General features: G+C 44.4%; 1 protein-coding gene and 1 long non-coding RNA gene across 7 annotated transcripts; one reads left to right on the top strand and one right to left on the bottom strand.

The window, feature by feature from the left end:
• Positions 1–352: 352 nt before the first annotated feature.
• On the bottom strand, positions 353–12,733 carry LOC123843812 (uncharacterized). Of its 5 annotated transcripts, none has more exons than XR_006790637.2 (5): positions 12,322–12,733; positions 8,756–8,868; positions 4,816–8,035; positions 4,280–4,431; positions 353–1,986 (listed from the first exon to the last, which is right to left on the bottom strand). It is a non-coding gene; the product is annotated as an uncharacterized LOC123843812 (long non-coding RNA). The 5 variants fall into 5 exon arrangements; XR_008505982.1 differs by having other exon boundaries at positions 4,280–6,183; positions 7,793–8,035; XR_010411536.1 differs by having other exon boundaries at positions 4,280–6,183; positions 7,797–8,035.
• Positions 11,386–21,834, top strand: PCED1B (PC-esterase domain containing 1B). 2 transcript variants are annotated; one of them, XM_064591357.1, is made up of 2 exons: positions 11,386–11,828; positions 18,695–21,834. In XM_064591357.1, exon 2 carries the CDS (start codon positions 18,752–18,754, stop codon positions 20,036–20,038), a length of 1,287 nt encoding a protein of 428 aa, XP_064447427.1. In that variant the 5' UTR covers positions 11,386–11,828; positions 18,695–18,751; the 3' UTR covers positions 20,039–21,834. The 2 variants fall into 2 exon arrangements, with proteins under 2 accessions (XP_064447427.1, XP_045724470.1); XM_045868514.3 differs by having other exon boundaries at positions 11,386–12,337; positions 18,695–21,833.
• Positions 21,835–22,268: the final 434 nt, after the last annotated feature.

The raw sequence follows: 22,268 nt of genomic DNA, 5'->3' as shown, positions 1-22,268 counted from the left end.
TTTTTGAGATTTATTTATTTATTTTAGAGAGAGAGGGAGAGAGCATCAGCGGTGGAGGGGCAGAGGGAGAGGGAGAAGAAAAATCCTTGAGTAGGCTCCGTGCTGAGCCAGAGCCGGACACGGGGTTTGATCCCAGGACCCTGAGGTCATGACCTGAGCCCAAATCAAGAGTTGGTCGCTTAACCAACTGAGGCACCCAGGCACCCCTTTATTCTCCATTTTCATTTGTTTGAATATATTTCAGAGATTCAACAATAAAATATTAAGAAAAAGAATGTCCTAAAGGAGGAAGAGGAAGGTAACAAGACATCAGCAATGACATTGGTTTTGTAAATGGTAATTTGGAAAAATATTTAAAAGTCTGCTATTTTATTGGTATAATAGTGATACACAATTGATACATAAAACAAATAATACAATTTGGGTCAATCATTATAATTATAAAGCAAAAACACTCATTTGTAAAGAGTCTGACCAGAAGCCACTTTTTGCAGTGCTATTTTCAGTCATTTTCATATTTTTAGTAAAATTTTTATTTTTTTTTAAGATTTTATTTATTTATTTGACAGAGACACAGTGGGAGAGGGAACACAAGCAGAGGGAGTGGGAGAGGGAGAAGCAGGCTTCCCGCAGAGCAGGGAGCCCGATGTGGGGCTCGATCCCAGGACACTGGGATCATGACCTGAGCCGAAGGCAGCCGCTTAACGACTAAGGCACCCAGGCTCCCCACGATCTGACAATTTTAAATAGTTTTTAAATAGTTTTTCAATAGTTTTTCTCTATAAAAGTTCACAAATCCTCTATTATTTAGAGGTAAGGGACATTGCTAAACCATTCAAGGTCCAATTCTCCTAGGATATTAAATTATTCTTTATGAAAAAGGTTGTAAACCTTTTTTTGCCACCCCCCCCCCAAAATTTATGAACTGTGTCTCTGGGACTATGAGCCTGAGATTCAGGAGGCCTGGTCCTTAGTCCAAGCTCAGTGGCTAGGCTGGCTGGGATTTGGGCAGTTGCTAGAACTCCCAGAGCCTCAACTTGGCCTAAGGCCTTTCCTCTTCCCCACTTGTCAAGTCTGTTCCTGCAGGGATAGGGACACACCAGTCCACAGAGCTGTGCCATCAAATGGGGTACCTGTCAGTGTTTATATTCTATTCAGTGGTAGTCATCTAAAGCTTATTTTTATGTTACTGAAGCATGGATATAGGTATACTAATTTCTAGAATAAATTGAACATTTACCACATGCCAACCACTCTGCTTAGCACTTTGCATATTCAATCTCCCCTGAGGGATTTGGGCCAGAGAAGTTAAGTAACTTTCCCAAAAATCACACAGCTCGCACGTTTCAGACTTGAACTCAACTTTTCTGCCTGCAAAGGCCATGCTCTGAACCACTAAGCTGTATTGGAGCAGAACAGAGAACTTGCATAAAACATACGAATTCTAAGAAAGTCTGTAGAAAATTTTAAGAAGTCCTGACAGAATGGGGTCTTCTATAAATTCCTCTCTTATAATTTGGCTCTTCTCAACCTATAACTTCCCAAACTCTAACTCCAGCCTTGCTCCTCAACAACACAGAAGTGTGCATATACTGACTCAGTGCAGAACTTAATTCTTAAAAAGCCACTAAATTGAACTCATGACAAGTTTTAATCCAGTCTCAAAATTCTCAGTATACTATCAGAGAAGACTTTGTGCCTCAGTAGAAACAAATTATTCATATGTGCTTAAAAGTGCTAAATGCAAGTGCTTTGAAGAGAAATGATCCATCAAGGATACACAGACTGTTTCAAGCCACAAAAAGAATACACATACTGTTTTGTGACTTGCCAAATTTGATCCTTTTTTAAGGTAGCCACTCATAGATTTGAACATAAACACACAGCAGTTTGCTGAAATAAGTATATTCTAAGTACATATTTCGTAGGTTGATTTCTGGCCTGCTTGCACTCCGTCCCAAGATGATAAGAAAAATAACAGCGTTCCTGGAAATAGAAAATGTGAATTAAGTGATATCAGCTCATATAAAGATCAGCTTAAACTAATCTGTGGCTGGAACTATTAAAAGAGTTGTTAATATTAAAGGAACATCATTTTTATCCCGATACTCATATTTTTTGATGTCTAAAATATTTGGCTTTTATGGGTTTGCTTTTAAATAAAGCATAGTTTAAAATACATTATAAATTTGTAATGGCATATTAAGATACATTAATGGACACCGAAAGGCAAAACCTCAGTCCTGACTGAGTCCTGATTCTGCTACCGGCATCCCATGGGGTTAAAACAGACCAGAGAAAACCAATCCGTGGTGAACACTCTCAGTTCAAACAGGGGCTCCCAGCCTGCAGTGGGCCTCCATGCTGCTCAGTAATTATAGCCCCCTTCATCTCCCAGATGATGATTTCATACCTTCTCCTTGATCCTCAAACCTCTAATAGCACCTGCCTCAGGTTCACTCTCAGCGGGTGACCTTGACTTCACTGCCTATTTCTCTGAGAATATAGCAGTTGGGAAGAGCTCTGCAAGCTGGTGCCTCCACACCTACCCATACAGCAGCCTCATGCCCCTGTACCCAGCCTTTTCCCATGTATGCTCCTAGCCAAGGCCAACCCCTCTACTTGGGCACTAGATCCCAACCAATCACCAGCATTGCTCCTGCATCACCTGTTTTCCCTATTTACTGACTTACTCCTATGAGCATACAAATATACTATTTTTGTTCCCCTCTTAAAAGAAAATAAAATTCTCTTAACCTCCCTTCCCCCTTGTGGAGGAAGAAAAATTTTCCTCTGCCCGTCAAGATTCTTCTGGGTGGTGTAAGACATTAACATGAAACAAATTAACAGGGCAAAAAAAAAAATTAATTCATATGCACAGAGGTCTCATAGATACGGGACCTAAGAACTGACCAAGGCAGGCAGCTTTTATACTTTCTAGACAAAGGAATGTAAGTTTATGAGGAATTGACAGGACAAAGAAAACTTATGTTTGGGACTGTCAATTAGCAAGGAATATAAAGAGAATTTGGGCTGGGGTGGTAAATCAGCAAAAGTAACAAGGTTTGCTTATGTAAGCTTCTTCAGCCCTGATTCCCTGTCTCTGATGATAAGGATGTGTCTCTTCCTCCCAGTGTCGGGAGGGTACCTTTCACATGGGAGATTTATTACCTGCTTTCTAGAGACCTAGGATGGTCAGACTGTTTTTGTTATACTGGCTGTTTCTTAAATAACGTTAATTAAAAATAATCATTATGCCATTGCCACATATTTTGGGGCATCCTGCCCTGGGCTCCCACGCTTTCCAGCGGACTTCTCATTCTCTACTTCCCTTTGTTTATAGTAAAACTACTCCAGGATGGTATTGTCCCTGATTCTCCTCTTTGTCTTTCTTAACCACTCTAAGCAGGCTTTGTCCCTACCACTCAGTCAAGGTCATCAATGTCCTGCACAGCCAATGGTCAAATATCCCACTTGACTTATCAACTATCTCTGACACAGACTATGTCTCTTGAGTCCTCCCTTGAAACACTCTTTCCCCTCGGCTTCCAGGATCTCCCACTCTCCTTGTTTTCTTCCTGCTTCATTGACTCTTCCTCCTCAGTCTCCCCTATGAGTTCTTCCACTAGCGTAGGTTTTAATTCTCAAACCTCTTTTCCTCCCTAGCTTCACCCTCTCCACTGGTGACAGCATCCAAGCCAAACTGATATCTCCGGCCTGGCCCTCTCCCCCTAACTCCAGACCCGTATATCCAAATCCCCATTCAACATCTCAATTTAGATGTGTATAAGGAATCTCAAATGTAACAAGCCCCAAATCAAACTCTTGTCTTCCACCCCCTAAACTTGTTTCTGCTAAATTTTCTCCATCTGAGTAAATGGCAACTTCATCCTTCCTGTTGTTCAGGCCCAAAACTACAGAGCTAGGCTTGCCTTCCTTCCTTTTTCTCATACCCTATCTTCTCTCCATAGGCAAATTCTATCACCTCTACCTTCAAAATGGATCTGGAGGCTGACCACTTCTCATTCCTCAGCTATGTCACTCTGGTTCAAGCCTCAACCGTTGTGTTATTCAATAACCTCTGAAGTAGTCTCCTTGCTTCTCCTGCTCCACAGAGTCTATTAGTAAGATGGTGGGAATTTTCTGCCCAAACCCCTCACAATGGCTCCTAGAGTAAAAGCCCAAGTCCTTTCAATGGTCCACGACCTACTTCTCTTTCTTCTCTGACTCCATCTCCTGTGTCTGCCTCTCTTATTCACTCCAAGCTAGTCACACTCACCTCTTTATTGTTCTCTCTGCTTGGAGCTTCCTGCCCCCAGATTTCTATATGGTGTTTCCATCACCTCCCTCTGGACTTTGCTCAAATGTCATCTTCTCTGGGAGACCTTCTCCAGACCACTGTTGGTCCCTTCTAGGTTCTCAGCCAGGTCTCTGTAACAAAAGACAGATTGACAAGAGAAAAGCATACAAATTAGCCTTCAAGAAGAGGGGCACTTGGGTGGTTCAGTCAGTTAAGCATCCGATTCTTGATTTCAGCTCAGGTCATGATCTCAGGGTCATGAAATCAAGGCCCACATAGGGCTCCACACTCAGCAGGGAGTTGCTTGAGATTCTCTCTCCCTCTCCCTGTCCCCCACCCCCTGCTTGCTTGCTCTCTTTCTCTCTCAAATAAATAAATAAATAAATCTTAAAAAAAAAAAAAAGTTCAATGAAGACACAAAGCAAGGTTAAGCCTGAGTGTTTTTCACTCTGGGTTTGATGAAGACTGGTAGGACAGAGGATACCAGCTAAGGGTGATAAACTGGGGGAACTTACCAAAACCTGTTTGTTTAGATTCCTCTCTGAGTCCTGGTGTCTTTGGAGATAAGGATGCTACTTTCTTCCTGGTAAGGGGAGAGCACCTCTCTCAAGAGGGCCTTGTGACCTGCTTCAGGGGAGGCCCCAGAGTCATTCCAGCACGAGCCGTTTCTCGAGTCCCCTTGTCTTAAAATATTCAGCATGCTGAGGTGCCATATTCTGGGGTAGTGGGTCTCAAACCCTGTCACTACCCCATTTAAAATTCCAACCCACAGCCCCTGCATCCTCCTCATCCAACAATCATGTTCCTCTTCTACCTAACATATTATTTTACTTATTTATTTATTTATTTATTTATTTTAGTTGTCTGATTCCCCCAACCAAATGTCAACTCCATAGGGGCAAGGTTTTTGTTTTTTTTTTTTTTAATGCCACAATTATTTATTGAATGAATGAAAGAGCTAGTGGATGGGCCACGATTAATGATGTTGACATATTTTATTATACACTACTATATACCTGGTGCTCTGGGTCTATGTTCTCATTTAACCCTTGCATCTATGTAGCCACTGTTATTGTCATTATTTTGCAGATGAGAAAATCAAGCCACAAGGAGTTCAGTGACTACCAACATCATGCAGCCATAAATGACAAAGTTCATTATCAAACCCAAGTCTGTGTGGCCCCAAAGCTACTTTATTCACAGCATCATAGCTCTGGCTTCAATTCACACCATCAATAGACATGCAGTCACCATATCTCAAATCCACATCAAGGTTTAAGTGGTCCCCAGACAGGGTACGAGGGCCCGGGTCAGTTCTAAATGCCACACCATAGGGATGAGCTTCACCTAACTCCTTTTACAGGCTGTCGCGAGCCATGAGTTTTCTGTACCATTTCAAACATCTGAATATTCAGAATAATCTGGATGATCCGTTTACCAAAGACTTTCTGCAGGTTAACATCTGTTCTAAGTGGTGTTCGTATTCTTCTTTCCAGACATCTGCCTTAAATAAAAAGGAAAGTTGACTCTTCAAGAAGAAAGGAAGAGAGAACAAAATATTTCAGAGAGCTATAGGTTATCTGTATAGAATATTTCTGATAGAATAGACAAGAAGTCCATGACCGCATCACTTCTGGCAGGACAAATGAAGGATTAGGAAACAAGAAAGGGAGAGGGACTTTTCACTCATACCACCTGTACCTTTGGAAGTTCCCTGCCATATGGATTAAGTACCTTCCGAAACTAAGCAAAATAACAATGGCGGTGCACCCTGTCTGGCCTCCCACTGAGAGGGCAAGGGGACACACCGCAGTCCTAAGTGCCCTGAGCACTCCATCAAGGTGACAGTCATTCCGGCTTGCTCCAGGCCTCAGTTCCACCATCTGCAATGGGAAGACAATGATTAAAACTTGCCTGACTTTATAAGCAGGGTCTGTTGCAAGATTCTAAGTGTAAAACCTTCTACACGCATCAGTGTTCATTATCATTTAGGGGAAGTTTGGTGGGTAAGAAAGCAAGCCAGCTCACTGAGCAATGGAATACAAAATGGGGCCAAAAGACAGCAATACTGTCTCCATATAGCGTAATAAGTTCTTAGAAGTAAGAAAATCAGTAGAAAAATCTGCTGTTTTGTCTCAAACAATTTTATTTTAAATTCAAAGAGGATAAGCAAGATTATCATCTGCATCATTCCTGCTCCTCTGTTCTCTGGTCTTAGAATTATGCCAATTCTGGTCATGCTTCCCTAGACCTCACAAGGCCTTTCACCCTCACAATGCACAGATGAGCTGGAACCTGGAAAGAGTTGAAACTCATTTCTAGAATCAAATAATGGCCAATTTTCAGCTATGTAATACACTACTCTGAATTGTAAAATGCCAAAGCTATCCATTGGGTTCTAGATGCAGCCTTGCCTTGAGACACGCAACGAGTATATGAAAAATCATGGAAAAAAATGCAAAATAACTTATTTATAAATAGAGATAAGAGATAAGAAAATAAAAACAATGTGTAATGGGTGGAATTCATGAGCCACACACTGAGTATTCAATGAAGTACCGTGAAATGACATTTCTCAAGAAAAGGCAGCTGGGTTGCTTTATAGGCCAATTTACCTAAACAGCACAGTATTAAAAAAACAAACAAAAACTAAGTGCAGAGGGAGTGTATTTCTGGATTGTTTTGGAGCCTATTACTCTTGTTATTTTAGACCATTAAGTGGGATGAGGAACCCATTTTAGAGTTAATTTAGACCATTAAATGGGATGGGGAAATACTCGGTCCTAAAGTATTTAAAACACCATAGAAGGTCCACAGTTTGGGGAAGAACATTGTTAGAGCTTCATTTCCTCATTTTTCCTTTTTTCTGATTCTTTTCCTCCTTCTCTTTCATCTTGGTATTTGTAGGGAAGAGGGTATTCCTCGGCCTCCAAATCACGTCCTTCCAAACCCAGGAAAACAAAGCAGGGCGCTTATCTAACCCACCGGAAGACCCCGCCCCCCATACCCTCCAGTTCCCTGCGGGGTTCCCAGGTTTCCCGTGGAACAGCAGAGGAGGATCAGCAGGTCTCGTGGGTGTGCCACTTTCTGAGCTTACTGGGGCCTGTAGTCCTCTGTGGCCATGGACTGGGCTGCTCCTCTACCCACAGGGCCATGGGAAGGTCAAGGGAAAGGATCTGAAAGCCTAATGTAAACTAAAGCAGCACAGGATTACTACTATGAAAAATTAATTAGAAAAGGGAGCAATCTTCTCATTTTCTTATTTCTTTTTTCTCACTTCCCCTTTCTCTGCCCTCCCCGCCAATCTTTCTCTCCCCCACTCTGCTTTCTCAGCGGGGAACACACACAAGGTAGAAAGAGCTGAGGGTCTGAATTGTTAAAACAGAACAAAGTTTAAGAGTCAATATAAGCTACACGCAAATTACTGAGAAATGTGAAATGAAAACCAGCTCAGCCCCAGATTCCAGGAAAATGCTACATTTTTGGATTTACTTGCCACTTTGTGTTTTCACATGGGCCGGAGCCTTCAAGCTTTGGTCATTAGTCTTCCGCTTCCTAATGCAAAGAAGTAAATGCTGACTCGTGTCATTTGCCTCAGATACCACCGGAAATGGCATCTTCTCCCCAGCCGCTGGCTCACGAACCCAGCAGCACCCAGACGTGAACTTATCTGCCTAGCAGCCGGGGCTCTGGGCTCTCCAACCTGGCCCTCTGATCGACAGCCGACAAAAGAATCTGTCGAGGGAAGAGATCTAGAGTCAACGGAGAGGTACACTTTTTAATCACCAGTTACTTTGATGAGTAAGTACTTTCCAGTTTTCCCATTTTATTTTAAGCATTAACTTCACATTTCTGAGCAGCCTTTCTTAGGATCCTCTTTTCTTGGGCACTTACTATAGAGTGGAATCACCATGCTGACGCCTTCACCCTACCCCCACTTAACTGCACAGCCCCAACGAGACAACAGTTATTTTGTAATGAGAAGGATTTGTGATTGGTAAACTACTCTATCTCTAAAAACCTACAGTAAAGAGAGACAGACAGTTGTGAACAGGGGAAAGGATGTGAAGCATCTGTTGTCTGTGCAATCTTGTATGTTGTGGTTGACCACAAAGGCTTGGCATCAGCTCTGACTCCCAGCTCTGCTTTTTATAAAATAGATGACCTTGGGCGGATGACTCAATCTTCCGAACTTAATTTTTCGAATGTATAAAATGGAGAAAAAGAAAATACCGATGTCATAGGGTTCTTAAGAGGAACGAACAGATAGCTGAAACACGTAACACACTGGTGACGTGGATACTAAACATTACTGAATAACAAGGGAACTTAGCGTTTCTAAATAATAAATGTAAGGCCTTCATTCAACTGGAAAGCTCTCTTAACTGGTAAAACCCATCCCTCAAACATGCTGAGGTGAGTTCAGACATTCCTTTCTCCAGCTGAGCTCCTCACCTCTCAGATCTTGCCCCCCTTCTGGTTCCAAGCCATAGGGTTTGGGACTGGCAAAATCCTCAGTCCTGCTGCCAACGCACAGAGCAGTGGGAACGCAGGTCTTCCAGATCCTTCTACAACATAGTGCGGGCAGGGAGAGGGCAGACAGAGACTGACTCTTAGAATCCCATTTTTACATTCAAAACCTATTTTTCCCCAGAGAAACACTATTGCACTTAGCATTCAGATACTACACTGTTAATAAGAATAACAGCAATGATAAAAGAATATCCATTTTAAGAGCTCTTTCGCATAATCTCCTTGGAGGAGCATCGGAAGCCATTTCTCCCATTTAAATGCTGAGGTAAGCATCTCACACAGAGATGAAGTGAGCTCTGGAGGTGGCGAAACCCCAGCCAGCCGACTCAGCCTCATGTTCACATCACCCGTTCAATTGGCTTTTGTGACCATTCCTGGAGACAGAATTTTCAGAATCCAACCTGTCCATCAGTTGAAAACCATTTAGTCATTATGGGCTCCCCCTCCCCCTTCCTTTTCAACCGTGGGAACTTTTTAGTCAACCACCACTTAGAATCTGGAGTAGTCAGCAGAAGTCCAAAAAACGTTGAGGCACAAGGAGAGCTTTGGCACAGACCTGACCTTTCCACTGACCCACTAGGAGGAATAGTTAACTACCAGTGACGCAAGCCCAACTAAGTGAACTTCATCCCCACTCCGTTTCCTCAGGGGAAAAACTTACAGCTGTGTACAAAACATGGCTTTGTTTTGTTTTTCAACAGAGAATGAAAAGGAAAACGATATGCAAATATTTTTTTTCTAGATAAGGCTATTTTTTCCTCTCCATCTCAACTAGTATTTATAGCTGGGGTTAAAAGCTCAGGCTCTGGAGCCATATTTCCTCCTAAAGAAACAAAACAATATCTTAAGCTGATCTCGTCCATCAGAAGATTCACTGGCAATGACAGACCAGTTCTGCCATTTGCTAGCTGGACAGCCTTGGGTGATGGACATAACCTCTCCAAGCCTCAGTGTCCTTATCCATACAGTGGCGAATATAAGAGTTTCTACCTCACCAGGCTGTGCACAGAGAGAAGGCCTGGCACATAGTAACTGCTCGGTGAAGGCTAACCATTATGCAGAAGACACTAGCTGCAAGGGGTAGAAGGATGGGTGAGACCCACTTCTGCCATCCAGGCATAACTATATCCAGGACGAGGATATACTGGGGTGGAACGGCACATGGGCGGTTAATCATCGTACAAAATAGAACCAAGTGCTCACTCAGGGCAGCCATCAGAAGAAGCAGATTTTTCTGTCTGGGGGAAAAAAGGGAGACCTTCAGACAGACCTGCGTTTGGAACTGGATCTTAAGGCAGAAACAGAATTTCAGTGGGTTAGGGAACATTGATCCCGAACCACAGAGCAAACATAAAGAGGTGAGAAAAAGCTCTCTTGGGACACATGGGTTCCAAAATTCATCCGCAGGCGTTCGGGAGCTGCACAGGAGGAAGGGTCATCTCCTAGGTTAAAAAACAGAGTTTCTAAATACAAAATGTTGGGAGTTATGCTAGCATACTAAACGGAAATGAAGACACGAAAGTCAAAACCCTAGATGATCGCGTAGTAGGTGAGAAAACACAAAATAACAACCAGACCCTTTTAGAAGTCTTCCAAAGTGAAGACACACTTCCTTAAGATTTAAGAGTAATTTATGGAAAGTAAAAAAGTTCATCATAAAATCTAATAAAACAGAGGTAAAATTGGTCACTGTGCTCAGCTTCCCAAAATACATTGCAACATCCTCCTCCCTAAAGCATAGCCTCAAGAATTACATCTTTTTTTTTTTTAAGATTTTATTTATTTATTTGACAGAGAGAGACACAGCGAGAGAGGGAACACAAGCAGGGGGAGTGGGAGAGGGAGAAGCAGTTCCCGCTGAGCAGAGAGCCCGTTGCAGGACTCCATCCCAGGACCCTGGGATCATGACCTGAGCCGAAGGCAGACGCTTAACGACTGAGCCACACAGGCGCCCCTACATCTTATTTTTTAATGCCAAGAAATAGTTGAACTGTTCTCCATCCAGGCCATCATTCAAGGATTTTGAGGGAGGTTTTTAGGAATAATGGAAGCAGCCAGGGTCACGAACCATAAAAAAATGCCTTGATCCAAGCATTTCAGAAGCAGAGGTTATTTCCACCTGGTTATCCCCAACCAATGTGGCACGCATGAATTACATAGCAACTCTCAGAAAACGCACAGCAAGAATATGCTGCCGTCCCCACAGATGATCGATTTTTACCTTTAGGAAGATTGTCCAAAGGTCACAAGAGAATTATCTTAGGAATTCAGCCACAGTTTGATAGTAGGATAAATGGGCGTCTAGAGAATTTGAAAGTGATAAGAGGCCCGCACAGACGGTTTACTCCTTGCCCCCTCCCCCTTCCCATCCCCTGGGAACTTTACTCTACTCACCTGAATACCCTGAAGCTCAGGAGACAAGTTTGGGCTGGCTAAATTTATTGAGCACTTAAAAATGTGGCAGACCTCACGCCAATGACTTTGTTCACGTAACCCTCACTTCTTAAGAAAGTCATAGTATTATTCTAGTTTTGTTGATGAGTGTTCTGAAGTGCAAAAAAAAATTTACTTAAGCTGCCCGGGGTCGCAGAGGCGAGTCAGCGGCGGAACCGGATATAAACCCAGGGGGCTGACTCCAGGCCCCCCTCCGAGCCACTGGGCTTCGCCACAATACAGGAGTCATCTGCATACAAATGGTGATTGATAAGAGGACCCGAATAATTTGTTTCCACCCAAAGTGGGGCTTTTTTTGGTGTGTGTGTGGTGGGGAGGTTGCCCCTAATAGTTGCGCTGGGAAAACGGGGGTAAGCCAGAACCGTGTGGGGCCAACTGAGAAGTATGATCAGCGTATTGACTGATGCCGTGAGCGTGGATGGATTTAGCCCGGCAAAGAAGGTTGAAGAAAGGAAGAAAGGAGCCGATTAGTGGGTCCTGAGAGAGACCAACAGTTGGGGAATTGCCCAGAAAGAGCAACTCACACAGGATCGTGGGGGAGGTGAGCCGGGAGACAAGGATGTCAGGCTCGGGCAGTTTTCCGAAGGGAGTTACCCGGGGCGCCCCGGCCCCGACGAGCTGGGAATGCGGCCGGGGTGATAAGGCCCACGAGGTGGCCATTGACAGGGGCGGCCGGGAAATCACTGGTGATTTCCTGACCAAGATTTCTCCCGTTTGGTGGAGTTGGAAGCCGCATTAAAGTAAGAGTCGTGAGTGGGAGGTGAGGACTCAGCCACAGGGCAGCGCAAACAGCTCTTGTTGAAAGTGGCCTTGAAGGGGAAGCCAAAGATAGGACTGTCCTGGAGGTGGAGTCAAAGAAGTTTCCTTTCTTTTTTAAAGCAAGAAACTAGAATGTGTTTAGTGCTTAAAGGAAGGAACCAGCCAAAGGAGAGTGAAGAAAAAGTAGAATGCATAATTATCCCCTCTCCAGGGGACATTCTGGAGCAAAGTTCCTGAGGAGGTGGAAGGGCGAGCCACCTGAGCTGAGGAGTTACCTTTTCAGGCGAGGAGGTACGGCTCTGCCCCTGCCGGAGGGAGGAGAAGGGGACTGTGCACTAGAAGGTTCCATGGAGGGAACGGGAGCGAGGTGACGTCTGCAGGCTCGGTTTTTCTCTGAAGTCCCAGCGGGGAGGGGTGGTCCTGCCCGAGGTTTAAAGGTGCCTAAAGCACGGCCCGCTCCGTACTAGGCCCTTGAAAGACATTGCCGTGATCTCTCATCTTCACTGCTGTTCAGCGAGGTAGGTGATCTTAGCCCGTTTGGCACCAGAGGGAAACGGCGGCTCAGCACAGTGGGCAGTCAGCCCAAGAGCGCACAGCTGTTTGGGGCCAGAGTCCACGTCTGAGTTCATTGGCTCCTGGAAAGGAAAGCCAGCTCACTGCCTTTCTGTTATCTGGCAGAGTCTTCGGGGAGTAATAGGTAGGGAGTTAGCGGATGTAGTTTAAATAATGGTTTGAGATCAGAATGTGGAAGTTCGTCAAAGACTGTACACGATTGAAATCCTATTTTTGTTTATATGAATTGCTTTGATTTTTTTTTTTTTTTTACTTTTAGGAGATCCTTTTGTAAAACAAGAGTTGTTATTTTTTTTTAAAATGGGGCTATTTGAATAAAGGTTCCATGGTTTATCTTTCGTTTTTAGAGAAGTTACCTGCTATCAGGTATTATGAACCCCCACTTCATTCAAAGGATGTCACCTGCGTTTCTTTCTAAAGTCCATAGGAACATTTCCTATTAGCCTATTATTATGGAAAATACTTTTTTAAAAAATACTTTTTTAAACTTGGTAATTTTCACTCTTCAAGTGTGTGAAATCCCTCCGTGGATATTTTATTGCGAAAGAATCACAGATTTAAGATGGTGGCCCCGTAGGGATGGTGATGATACAAGTTGATTAGTTCTGCAGGGATTCCTGCCTCCACGAGGAAAACTTGTGGTTAAAATGGAACCCACTTTGAAACCCACTAGTTTCAGTTTTCCATTTACATCACGTGTGTTTGAGATGTTAGATGTGGTGAGGACTCACTGAATAGCCAAGTTAGAAATATGGGCCATATGGTAGGGTTAGGTGATACAGGGGTGGAGTAGAGGAACCCTGACAGTAGTTGGTGGGTGTGTGAGTCAAATTTGCAGAATGACAACTGGTCAGAGCCCCAGGTAGACACAGGTGTTCTCTAAATTTTTGCTCAATTAATTAATGGGCTGCAGAGTTGAGGCCTCTTTTAGAGGTGAGGTTATTTGGAGTGGGGGGGATTAGGCTCAGACTTTCTCCTGGCTGATAGTTGCAAATAATTTGCATTATGTACCATAGCATCTCACAGTACTTTTATGTGTTTTTTAAAATTTACTCCTAAAACCACTTTTTAAAATAGTAGGCCTGCATTATTTCCCCCTTCTTTGTGTTATACAGAAGAGTGTGTTAACTGACTTGGCCCAGAGCAAAAGATGAATGTCTTGAGGGGCGCCTGGGTGGCTCAGATGGTTAAGCGTCTGCCTTCGGCTCAGGTCATGATCCCAGGGTCCTGGGATCGAGTCCCACATCGGGCTCTCTGCTCCTTGGAGCCTGCTTCTCCCTCTGCCTCTCCCTCTCTGTCTCTCATGAATAAATAAATAAAATCTTTAAAAAAAAAAAAAAAAGATGAATGTCTTGAGAACCAGCAAATCTCAGGCCATTCGTTAAGCTTTCCCAAAGAGAAGTTTGAATTGTTTTTCTTCTTTGAAAACCTTATATGGCCTGCAGTTTAATTTTTGACAAGTTTAAAGCCCACTTAGAAAACTAAGCAAATGCCAAGACCTTGAGGTGAATTCCTGAAAAATAATTGTATTTGTACAAGATGGTACAAATATCTAGTCCATTAAGTGTAAGGGGATCTTGGAAAGTTCAAAACATTAATTTGATTACCAAAATGCAGTTAGAAGGAAATGAACTATTTATATTCCCGGGATAATGTTGCATTAAGATGGTTAGTCTTATGCAAGAAACTTTTAAACTAGTTACAAGTACTTCCTACAACGAATCAAAACAACATCCCAATCGTTAGTGACCACCTCTGATTTAAGACCTCACTGCAGGGTCTCTAGAGCAGCTGACCTATTTCTGTGTCTGTCTTCCTGTAACTAAAGATCAGTAAGAAAAGAAAAAAAAAAAAATTAACCTAATTTCTACAACACATTGTAGTGAAAAGCAAATGTTACATGTTTGGTTTGTGATAGTTATACAGCAATAGTCAATGATTTATAAGTCATGGCTTATGGAGCTATTAAAAAATTAATTACCCCCAAACAAAAATCTAAGCAGAATTCTTGAAAGTCATTTATTACAGTAGTAGCCATTATTAATTCATGTTTCTGTCAGAGCTTTAGTCAAAGTCCAAATAGAAAGCGTGGAACTAACTTAAAATTATGATTTCAGGAATCATCATGAAACTCTTTTTTTTTTTAAAAAAGGTGTTAATTTGAGGTTGGAATCACAGATTGCAAGGATCACCGGTATACCTCCTCCCTCCCTCTTGACTCCTCCAGCTGGCTTTGGTGCTTCATTTGCATACATCCTTTGTACCTGCTAGCACCTTCTTCAGTATTTGCCTCTTACTGTCCATTTCCTTGCTGCAGCTCTTGAGAGAAGAGACTGCCTTTTTACACGTAGTCCTTCCACCTAGTACAGTATCGGGTTCGCGATGATCTTTCCTGAATGAGTGCATGAGTTACTCTTATCTACAAAATAGCTACCAAAACAAATAGGTGACTTGAGCAAATTTGAAGCAAAAAAAGAAGCCTACTTTCAAAAGACCAGTAATCTGTTTTCAAATCCCCCTTTTGTTTCATTTTTTGGAAATCAAAAGAGCTTTGAAAATGGAACTTACCAACGTTTCTTTTAGATTTAGCTCTTAATTATTCTTCATTCACCACCCCCCCCCCCCCAAAAAAAGTCACTTTGTTTTTGTTAGGTTTTGTTTTTAAGTGCTTGGTATCTTAGTTTAAAGGATTCTTTCCCAGGGTGATAGTCCTGCGGGGCGGGGGTCTGATTTGTTAATCCTGTTACAGTCGTGGTGCTCTTTATCAAGAATTTCATGAATTTCCTTTCAGTTTAACTTCTAACTAGAGTGTTCTTTCCAGTCATTTCCTCCTCCCTTCTTTTCCACAGTCTGATCTGCTCGAACAGTGAGAAATTCCTAGGGAGACATTTTTGCCCAGTTTTGACTCTGGGCATGTGGGTGGGTTAAGTTCACTGGTGGGGACACAGGGCAGCCAGGATTCCTCAAACACTGGGAGTCTGTGGAATTGTGTTTTGGTTATTCTAAAATCCACGTCACTTATTTTTTGCATGTCTCTTGGTCGAGATCAAGGTATGGGATGAAATATGTATACTGTCACTCACAGGCCCCCGCTCCCCGCCCCCAATACACATAAACCACCTCTCCTGGGCAGGCAGAGGAAATGGTTGCCTGCCTGCCACACACCAAAGCACTCTTCTATCTTGTCTTCAAATATCTCCCTGACAGGAGCCAAGCTTTTCGATTCAGGCCAGCCTGCAGGGCATTCTGCTATAAAGGATGTCTCTGCTGTAAAGGATGTCTCCCTACGGAGACAGACTTTGGCGTCGGTGGTTTTGAATTTTAGCTCCATCACACTGATATCCTTCTCTATAAAATGGAAATAATAAAGATTGTGTCACAAATAGGATTACATTTGTAAAGCACCTGGCATCCAGTAGCCACTCAACAAACATTAGTTTTGCTTTATTCAAAATCTTTCACTCGGATCGTCTCATCCGATCATCACAGAACCCTGCTAGACAAACAGGGCAAACATTGTAAGTCCTCCTCCTCCTTTTATAGATGATTAACCCGGTGTTTTGAAACTTGCTCAGTAATTAGAATAACTAACCCTTATCCATGCTTATTACTTGCCAGGCATTGTTCTAACCATTTTACATTTAGTCCTCACGTGAAATCTGTGAAGTGGGCACTCAAAGTCCCATTTTACAGATGAGGGAAATTGAGGCAGAGAAAGGCTAAGTAAGTGGCAAATAGAATAGTTGGGATTCACACCCAAGTACCGTTGCTCCAAAAGCAGTGCTCTTCAAGGGTATACTTCAGTGCCTCTATCTCCCACAGCTTTTAAGTAGTGGATTGGACTCCCACTTGTGAGTCCCAGTCTAGAGCACTTCACACCCAGACAAGGAACGCACTGGGCCCAGCAAACAAAGTACCCTGCCTGGAAAGCCACCAGGTTATCAGATCTGCCCACCCACCGCAGGGAGAGAACTCTAATGGAAGGGGATGGTGTTCAATATCCTATACGGGACGAGACCCACTATGGGAGCAGAGTGCCAGCCCAGAGAGAGCGTCATGAGAAACTCTGGGAGGAGGTTTCCCCCTTCACTTTGTACTTTGGAGCCTGGGGTCTAGGGCAGGGGGGTACTGTTTGTTCACAAAGACCCTGCAAGTCCGCAGCACCTGTTCCTTCTATGTTCATGGCACTTAGCACTCTTTCTGCTCCTGAAGGGCATGACCAGGTTTTACTCATTTTTATATCCCTTCTGTGGAGCACTGAGTAGACACTTAAAGTGTGAGAAATGATTGCAAACAAAGGAACGTGCCTGAGCCCCAAAGGGATCTGGAGTTTGCTTAAGGTTTTATTTTGTTGTACCACAATGAGCTCTATCCTTTTTCTTTCTGATAACAAAATCATGTAAATGAAGATTCTTTGGGGAAAAATAAACCAATATTTTCAACTGTTCTCTTAGGGCAACTCTTACAGACTACCCATTTTCATGTTTTTATTTTTGTGCTTGTACCCATTTAAAACCACAAATAGTATAGCTTTTAAAAACTGTGTAATTTAATAGTAGCTATCCACCCACCCCTATTAAAATGCTTACTGATGCATAAAAGCCTACGAATATCAAGCCACAATGGATTTTGTTGGCTTCTGTTTAAGTGTATGAAGTGGATGCCATGTTCCTCCCCATCTGAAATCTGTTGGTAATATTGAAGTGTGTTGTTACCTTTTATTCATTAATGGATATGGTTGTAAATGACAGCTTGAAAATAAACTGAAGTTTTGAAGATGAGTTTCACAACTCTTAACGTTTTATGCAATGTGCTCAGGAGGAAAAACTTTTCCTCTACCCTGTTATGTTCAGTGTCGGCGCCCTGTGAATTAAACAAAGACAGGTTAAAGGAGAAATAGCATACAATTTTTATTAATATTTATGTGCACAGGAGTTCACAGAATAGAAACTCAAAAAAGCAGATTCAGGGGCTTATATATAATTTTAATAAAGGAAAAGGGGTTTGGGTTTCATGGGATGATGAAATGTGGGGACAACTCAGAAATATATGAAGGTACTAATGGAAAATCGGGGCTATTTTTTTGTAAAGTCAGTTTATGAAAACTCATCTTGGTGTTGACAGTTCCCTATCTTCTTCCTTGACTCTTCTCTTCCTGGTGGGGGAAGGAGCACCTGCCTCAAAAGGAAATTTATACACTGCTTTTAGGCCGGGAACTCTTCCTGTGTCTGTTGATTCTTGGTTGCCTTCAGCTCAAAATAATCCTTATGCCAAAATGGCATATTTGGGGATGGCATATTCTGATCGTCTTCCTATGGAAAGCAAAGAATATTATAGCTGTAACATGTGAATTATTTCCAGTGTTACTGCCCTTTTTTACAAGTCCTGTTCATGACCCGAGTTGAAGGCAGATGCTTAACTGGTGACTGAGCCACCCAGGCACCCCATACTTTTCCTCTGTTGTTTGTTACATTTCACTGAATTCTTTTTATTAAAAGAAACATACAATTATACAAAGTATATTTACAAAAAAGGAGGGAATGCAAGCCATCCATAATCCTACATGTCTCTTAAAAGCTATGTTTTTGCATATTTTCTTTCCGTGTTATCTATTTCCTATAGTTTCAGCGACATAGGGCTCACATGTGACATGTAACTTCTTCAGTTTAACATATCGCAGCATTCTGGGCGTTCTTGCTCATTCACAGTCCTCATTGTTAAGCAGCTGCAAAGTCTGCCTCCCCGTTCTCCAGGGTCAGACACCTGAGCTGCCTTCCCAGGGCCAGTTTCTCCTCCAGCCAGGGGAGGGCCTGTGGGGTTGGCCGCTTCTGACCTGGTGGAACTTGGGCCTCCCAAGAGCCACGGGGCAGGGGTTCACAGGTCAAGGTGAGGCCCAGCCAAGCAGGGCTTATGCCTCCTCCGACTCCCTTCTTGCTCTCTTCCCACTCCCAGGCTTAAGGGCGTGGACTTCCCAGGCCAACCCTCCGTCCCCTTCCCCGAGGCTTGCCCACACCGAGAGCCTTCCGGGGAGGGCGGGGAGGGGTCGCTCCCAGCCACTCTCTCCTTCTGTCCTAGCAATCTGAAGACCTGCCGCACGTAAAGGAAAGACCTAGGCCGCGCGCCCTGGGCGTCATGGTCCACCTGCAGGCCTCTGAAGTGCAGCAGCTGCTCCACAACAAGTTCGTGGTCATCCTGGGAGACTCGGTCCAGAGGGCCGTGTACAAGGACCTGGTGCTCCTGCTGCAGAAGGACTGCCTGCTCACTACCACCCAGCTCAAGGCCAAGGGGGAGGAGACCTTCGAAAAGGACGAGCTGGTGGACGGAGGCCAGATGGGCCCCATGCACAATGGCATCCAGTACCGGGAGGTCCGCCAGTTCTGCGACGACCACCACCTGGTGCGCTTCTACTTCCTCACGCGCGTGTACTCCCCCTACCTGGAGGCCATCCTGCAAGAGCTGCAGGCCAGCGAGCACGGCCTCCCGGATGTGATCATCATGAACTCCTGCCTCTGGGACCTCTCCAGGTACGGCCCGGGCTCCTGGCAGAGCTACCTGAAGAACCTGGAGAGCGTGTTCGGGCTCCTGGGCCAGGTGCTGCCCGAGTCGTGCCTCCTGGTGTGGAACACGGCCATGCCCGTGGGCAAGCAGATCACCGCGGGCTTCCTGCAGCACAAGCAGCAGCCCGGGGATGACTCCCTGAGAGGCCGAGTCATCGAAGCCAACTTCTACAGCTCTACCGAGGCCAAGAAACACGGCTTCGACGTGCTGGACTTGCACTTCCACTTCCGCCACGCGGAGCAGCACCTGCAGCGCGACGGCGTGCACTGGGACGAGCGCGCGCACCGCCACCTCTCGCAGCTGCTGCTGGCGCACGTGGCGGACGCCTGGGGCGTGGAGCTGCCGCGGCGCGCCCGCGTGGCCACGTGGATCAGGGAAGGACCCGGCGCGGCGGGTGAGAGGCCGCGGCAGCCCAGCAGAGACGCGCGGGCCTGGCCGCCTCGCAGGGGCAGCCCCCTCCTCCCGAGTCCCCCTCTGCCCCCGCCCCCGCCTCCCCGCCTGCCCTTGCCCGCACAGCCTCGTCCCTTTCCTTTTCAGCAGGTGATGCCGCGGGTCCTGTTCTGTCCCCAAGATGCGTATTTTTCCTCAGACCAGCCTTCCCAGTCGGATCAGTTCTCCTCCAACTATTTCCATTCAGATGTCCCCCCCCCCGCCCAGACAGGATCTGCCCTTGAAGATGACTTTATGATGGACCCTCAGCCATCCGTGCTCCCTTTCGCCATGCCCCATCTGCGGCGAGCCCCGGTGGTCCATAGGGGTTTCCCCCGGCACTCGCCTCGCGGCCCCTACGGGCCCTGGGGCCGGCGGCCGAGATCTCCCAGGAGACCGGCCCATTCCCGCCCACAGCCAAGGCCTCAATAGACCCCCCTCCTGTTCGTGGACTGGACGGATCCTCTGACTCTCCCGAAACCGACTGGCCTTGTTAACTTAAGCCTTTGATCGTGCTCGGACTTCTTTTCGGTCACTGCTGTCACCGATAATGGCAGGGAAGGGCAGTCCCCTCCATTTTTGTCGGCTCTGGCCTCTTCCTCTATTCTCTGGGGGTGACCAAGCATTTTTCCCGCCTCCCCACCCCCTATCCTGTCTTTTTTGTAAACAGAAAATGGAAATAAAGAAGTTGTTTCAGGAAAGTAGTTGTGGGGTTTGGGTGTGTCTATTTAATGGTGCCTCTCCCTTCCATTAAGAAGACAAAACAAGGACAGTATCTGCTGACCGTTTATGGCATCTACTTGATAAACTACTCGAAGTGGAATTTGGCTAACATCGTTCTGAAGTTCTCCATAAGATGGACCTGAGTCCTTACCAATAAACAGAAGAGCTTTAACTTTTTGTGATCATATTTTCCAGAGATTCTCAAAGAGTCATCGAATTTTAAAACTGGGAAAGCTAAATAAATAATATTTAACCGACACAAACAAGGAAACAAGCTAAGAGAGGTGAGTGACTTGTCCTAGGTCACACACAAAAATCCCTCTTCCACTAGTCTTTCCTAGTTTTCCTAGTTTCTGACTAACATGAACTTTCAAACCAGGGGGACTGATGGCTACCACAGCAATGTCACACCAAGAAGGAGCGTTTACCAAACATGGTCTTTCTATGAAAATGGTGGTGAAAACAGCTATCTATAGCTCCGTAACTCCAGAAGCTCACTGGTTAGATGCACAATGTATGTAGAGTGCACGGCATGCTTGTGATTTTGTGATTTCTTGGAATAGTCTTGAGTTTTGTACTTGAGAAAATTAGAAAAAAGTAAGTTGCACTCAATGATGGTGTCTATCACCATTACAGAATGAAACTACTGGTCAGAAGGGACCACCCAGGGCACAGCTCTGACAGACGGCCATGACCATCTCTTTGCTGTTTTATGGAAATGTGAACATCAGGAAGACTTTATATGCTAGGGTCTTTATCACCCTAGACTCGTGAAATGTTAATACTTGTATAAAATTGTCAAAACAGGACCTGACTAACGTCTGAATGGTAGATTATTTCATTGGATTGATTTAACTGGTTTGTAAGTCCTCAACTGGACCATTCCTGAAGTTGACAGTAAGTGTCAGGAAATGTTATCCTGTAAAAAAATGAAAGTCATGAAATCACAAAAAAATAGATGAGATCAGCTCTCTATCGGAGAAATACACAGCAGCTTTTAATCTACTAAAAAGCCATAAAATTTGTGAAGAATAAGACCGTCTTACTTAACTTTGTGTCTCATATCCTACTGCAATGTATAGCATTTAGTACTGAATAATGTTTCTTGAATGAATCTGAGTGAATGAAGAGTTCTTGGTGACATTGTGACCCAAGTATCTGAGGAGATACTATATATACATGGACGTTGAGTCATTGTAGCATATCTAAAGGAATATTGCTGAAACAGCTGGATGACAACCATCAAGGACTCAAGAAAGGTGGTACCTGCAAGGCAGAATTTGCCAGAACGTCCCAGCAAAGTCAGGAGAGAGAGCACCTGTCTAACTAATGTCAATGTTCTAATCCCAGGTAGGAGGTGAATGCACCAGGCTATGAGATTTGGTAACATCAGCCCTCAAGATAAACCCGTTGCCTCATTCTGACTTTACGCTTCCCAAGCAAGACAAAGCAGTGCTTAGGGGCTGATCTGAGTAAGCAGACTCTAGTATTTATATTTTCATGAATAAACCAATAAATCAGTGGTGTGATTTATGAGTTAGGCTCGTGAGTATTATTCCTCTTTAATCTGATCACGCCAGATGAGGCAAGGAAAATGAGTTCTTAGAGATAGAGTACTGAGGACCAGACACTGAATGAGGAATCCACTATCTTATATTAGGGATTGAATTGCACCAATCACTTAATGATCCTGTTTCTTTCAGATGGGGAGGGGTGCAGGTAGACTCAGACAGGGACAGTCTTTTCCTGCACAGGTGTATTAATGTCCTAGGGCTGCTGTAACGATTACTACAAACTTGGTGACTTAACACATATTTATCCTCTTAGCAGTTCTGGAGCTCAAAAGTCCAAAATTCACTACCCCCAAGCAAAATCTGTATGGGGTCTCCTGCTGTCCTACATGGTCAGGCTTCTGCCTGCCCCTGCAATGTCGTCTTCT

Source organism: Mirounga angustirostris, unplaced genomic scaffold (genome assembly GCF_029215605.1).
Source record: "Mirounga angustirostris isolate CCGP_5_RB_7025 unplaced genomic scaffold, mMirAng1.0.hap1 SCAF_5, whole genome shotgun sequence".
In the NCBI taxonomy this organism is placed as follows: Eukaryota; Metazoa; Chordata; class Mammalia; order Carnivora; family Phocidae; genus Mirounga; species Mirounga angustirostris.
This window is presented reverse-complemented; position numbering and strand designations above follow the sequence as displayed.

Bases quoted from the DNA above. Each gene is read 5' to 3' on its own strand.
- PCED1B (XM_064591357.1), top strand. From the start codon at position 18,752: ATGGTCCACCTGCAGGCCTCTGAAGTGCAGCAGCTGCTCCACAACAAG.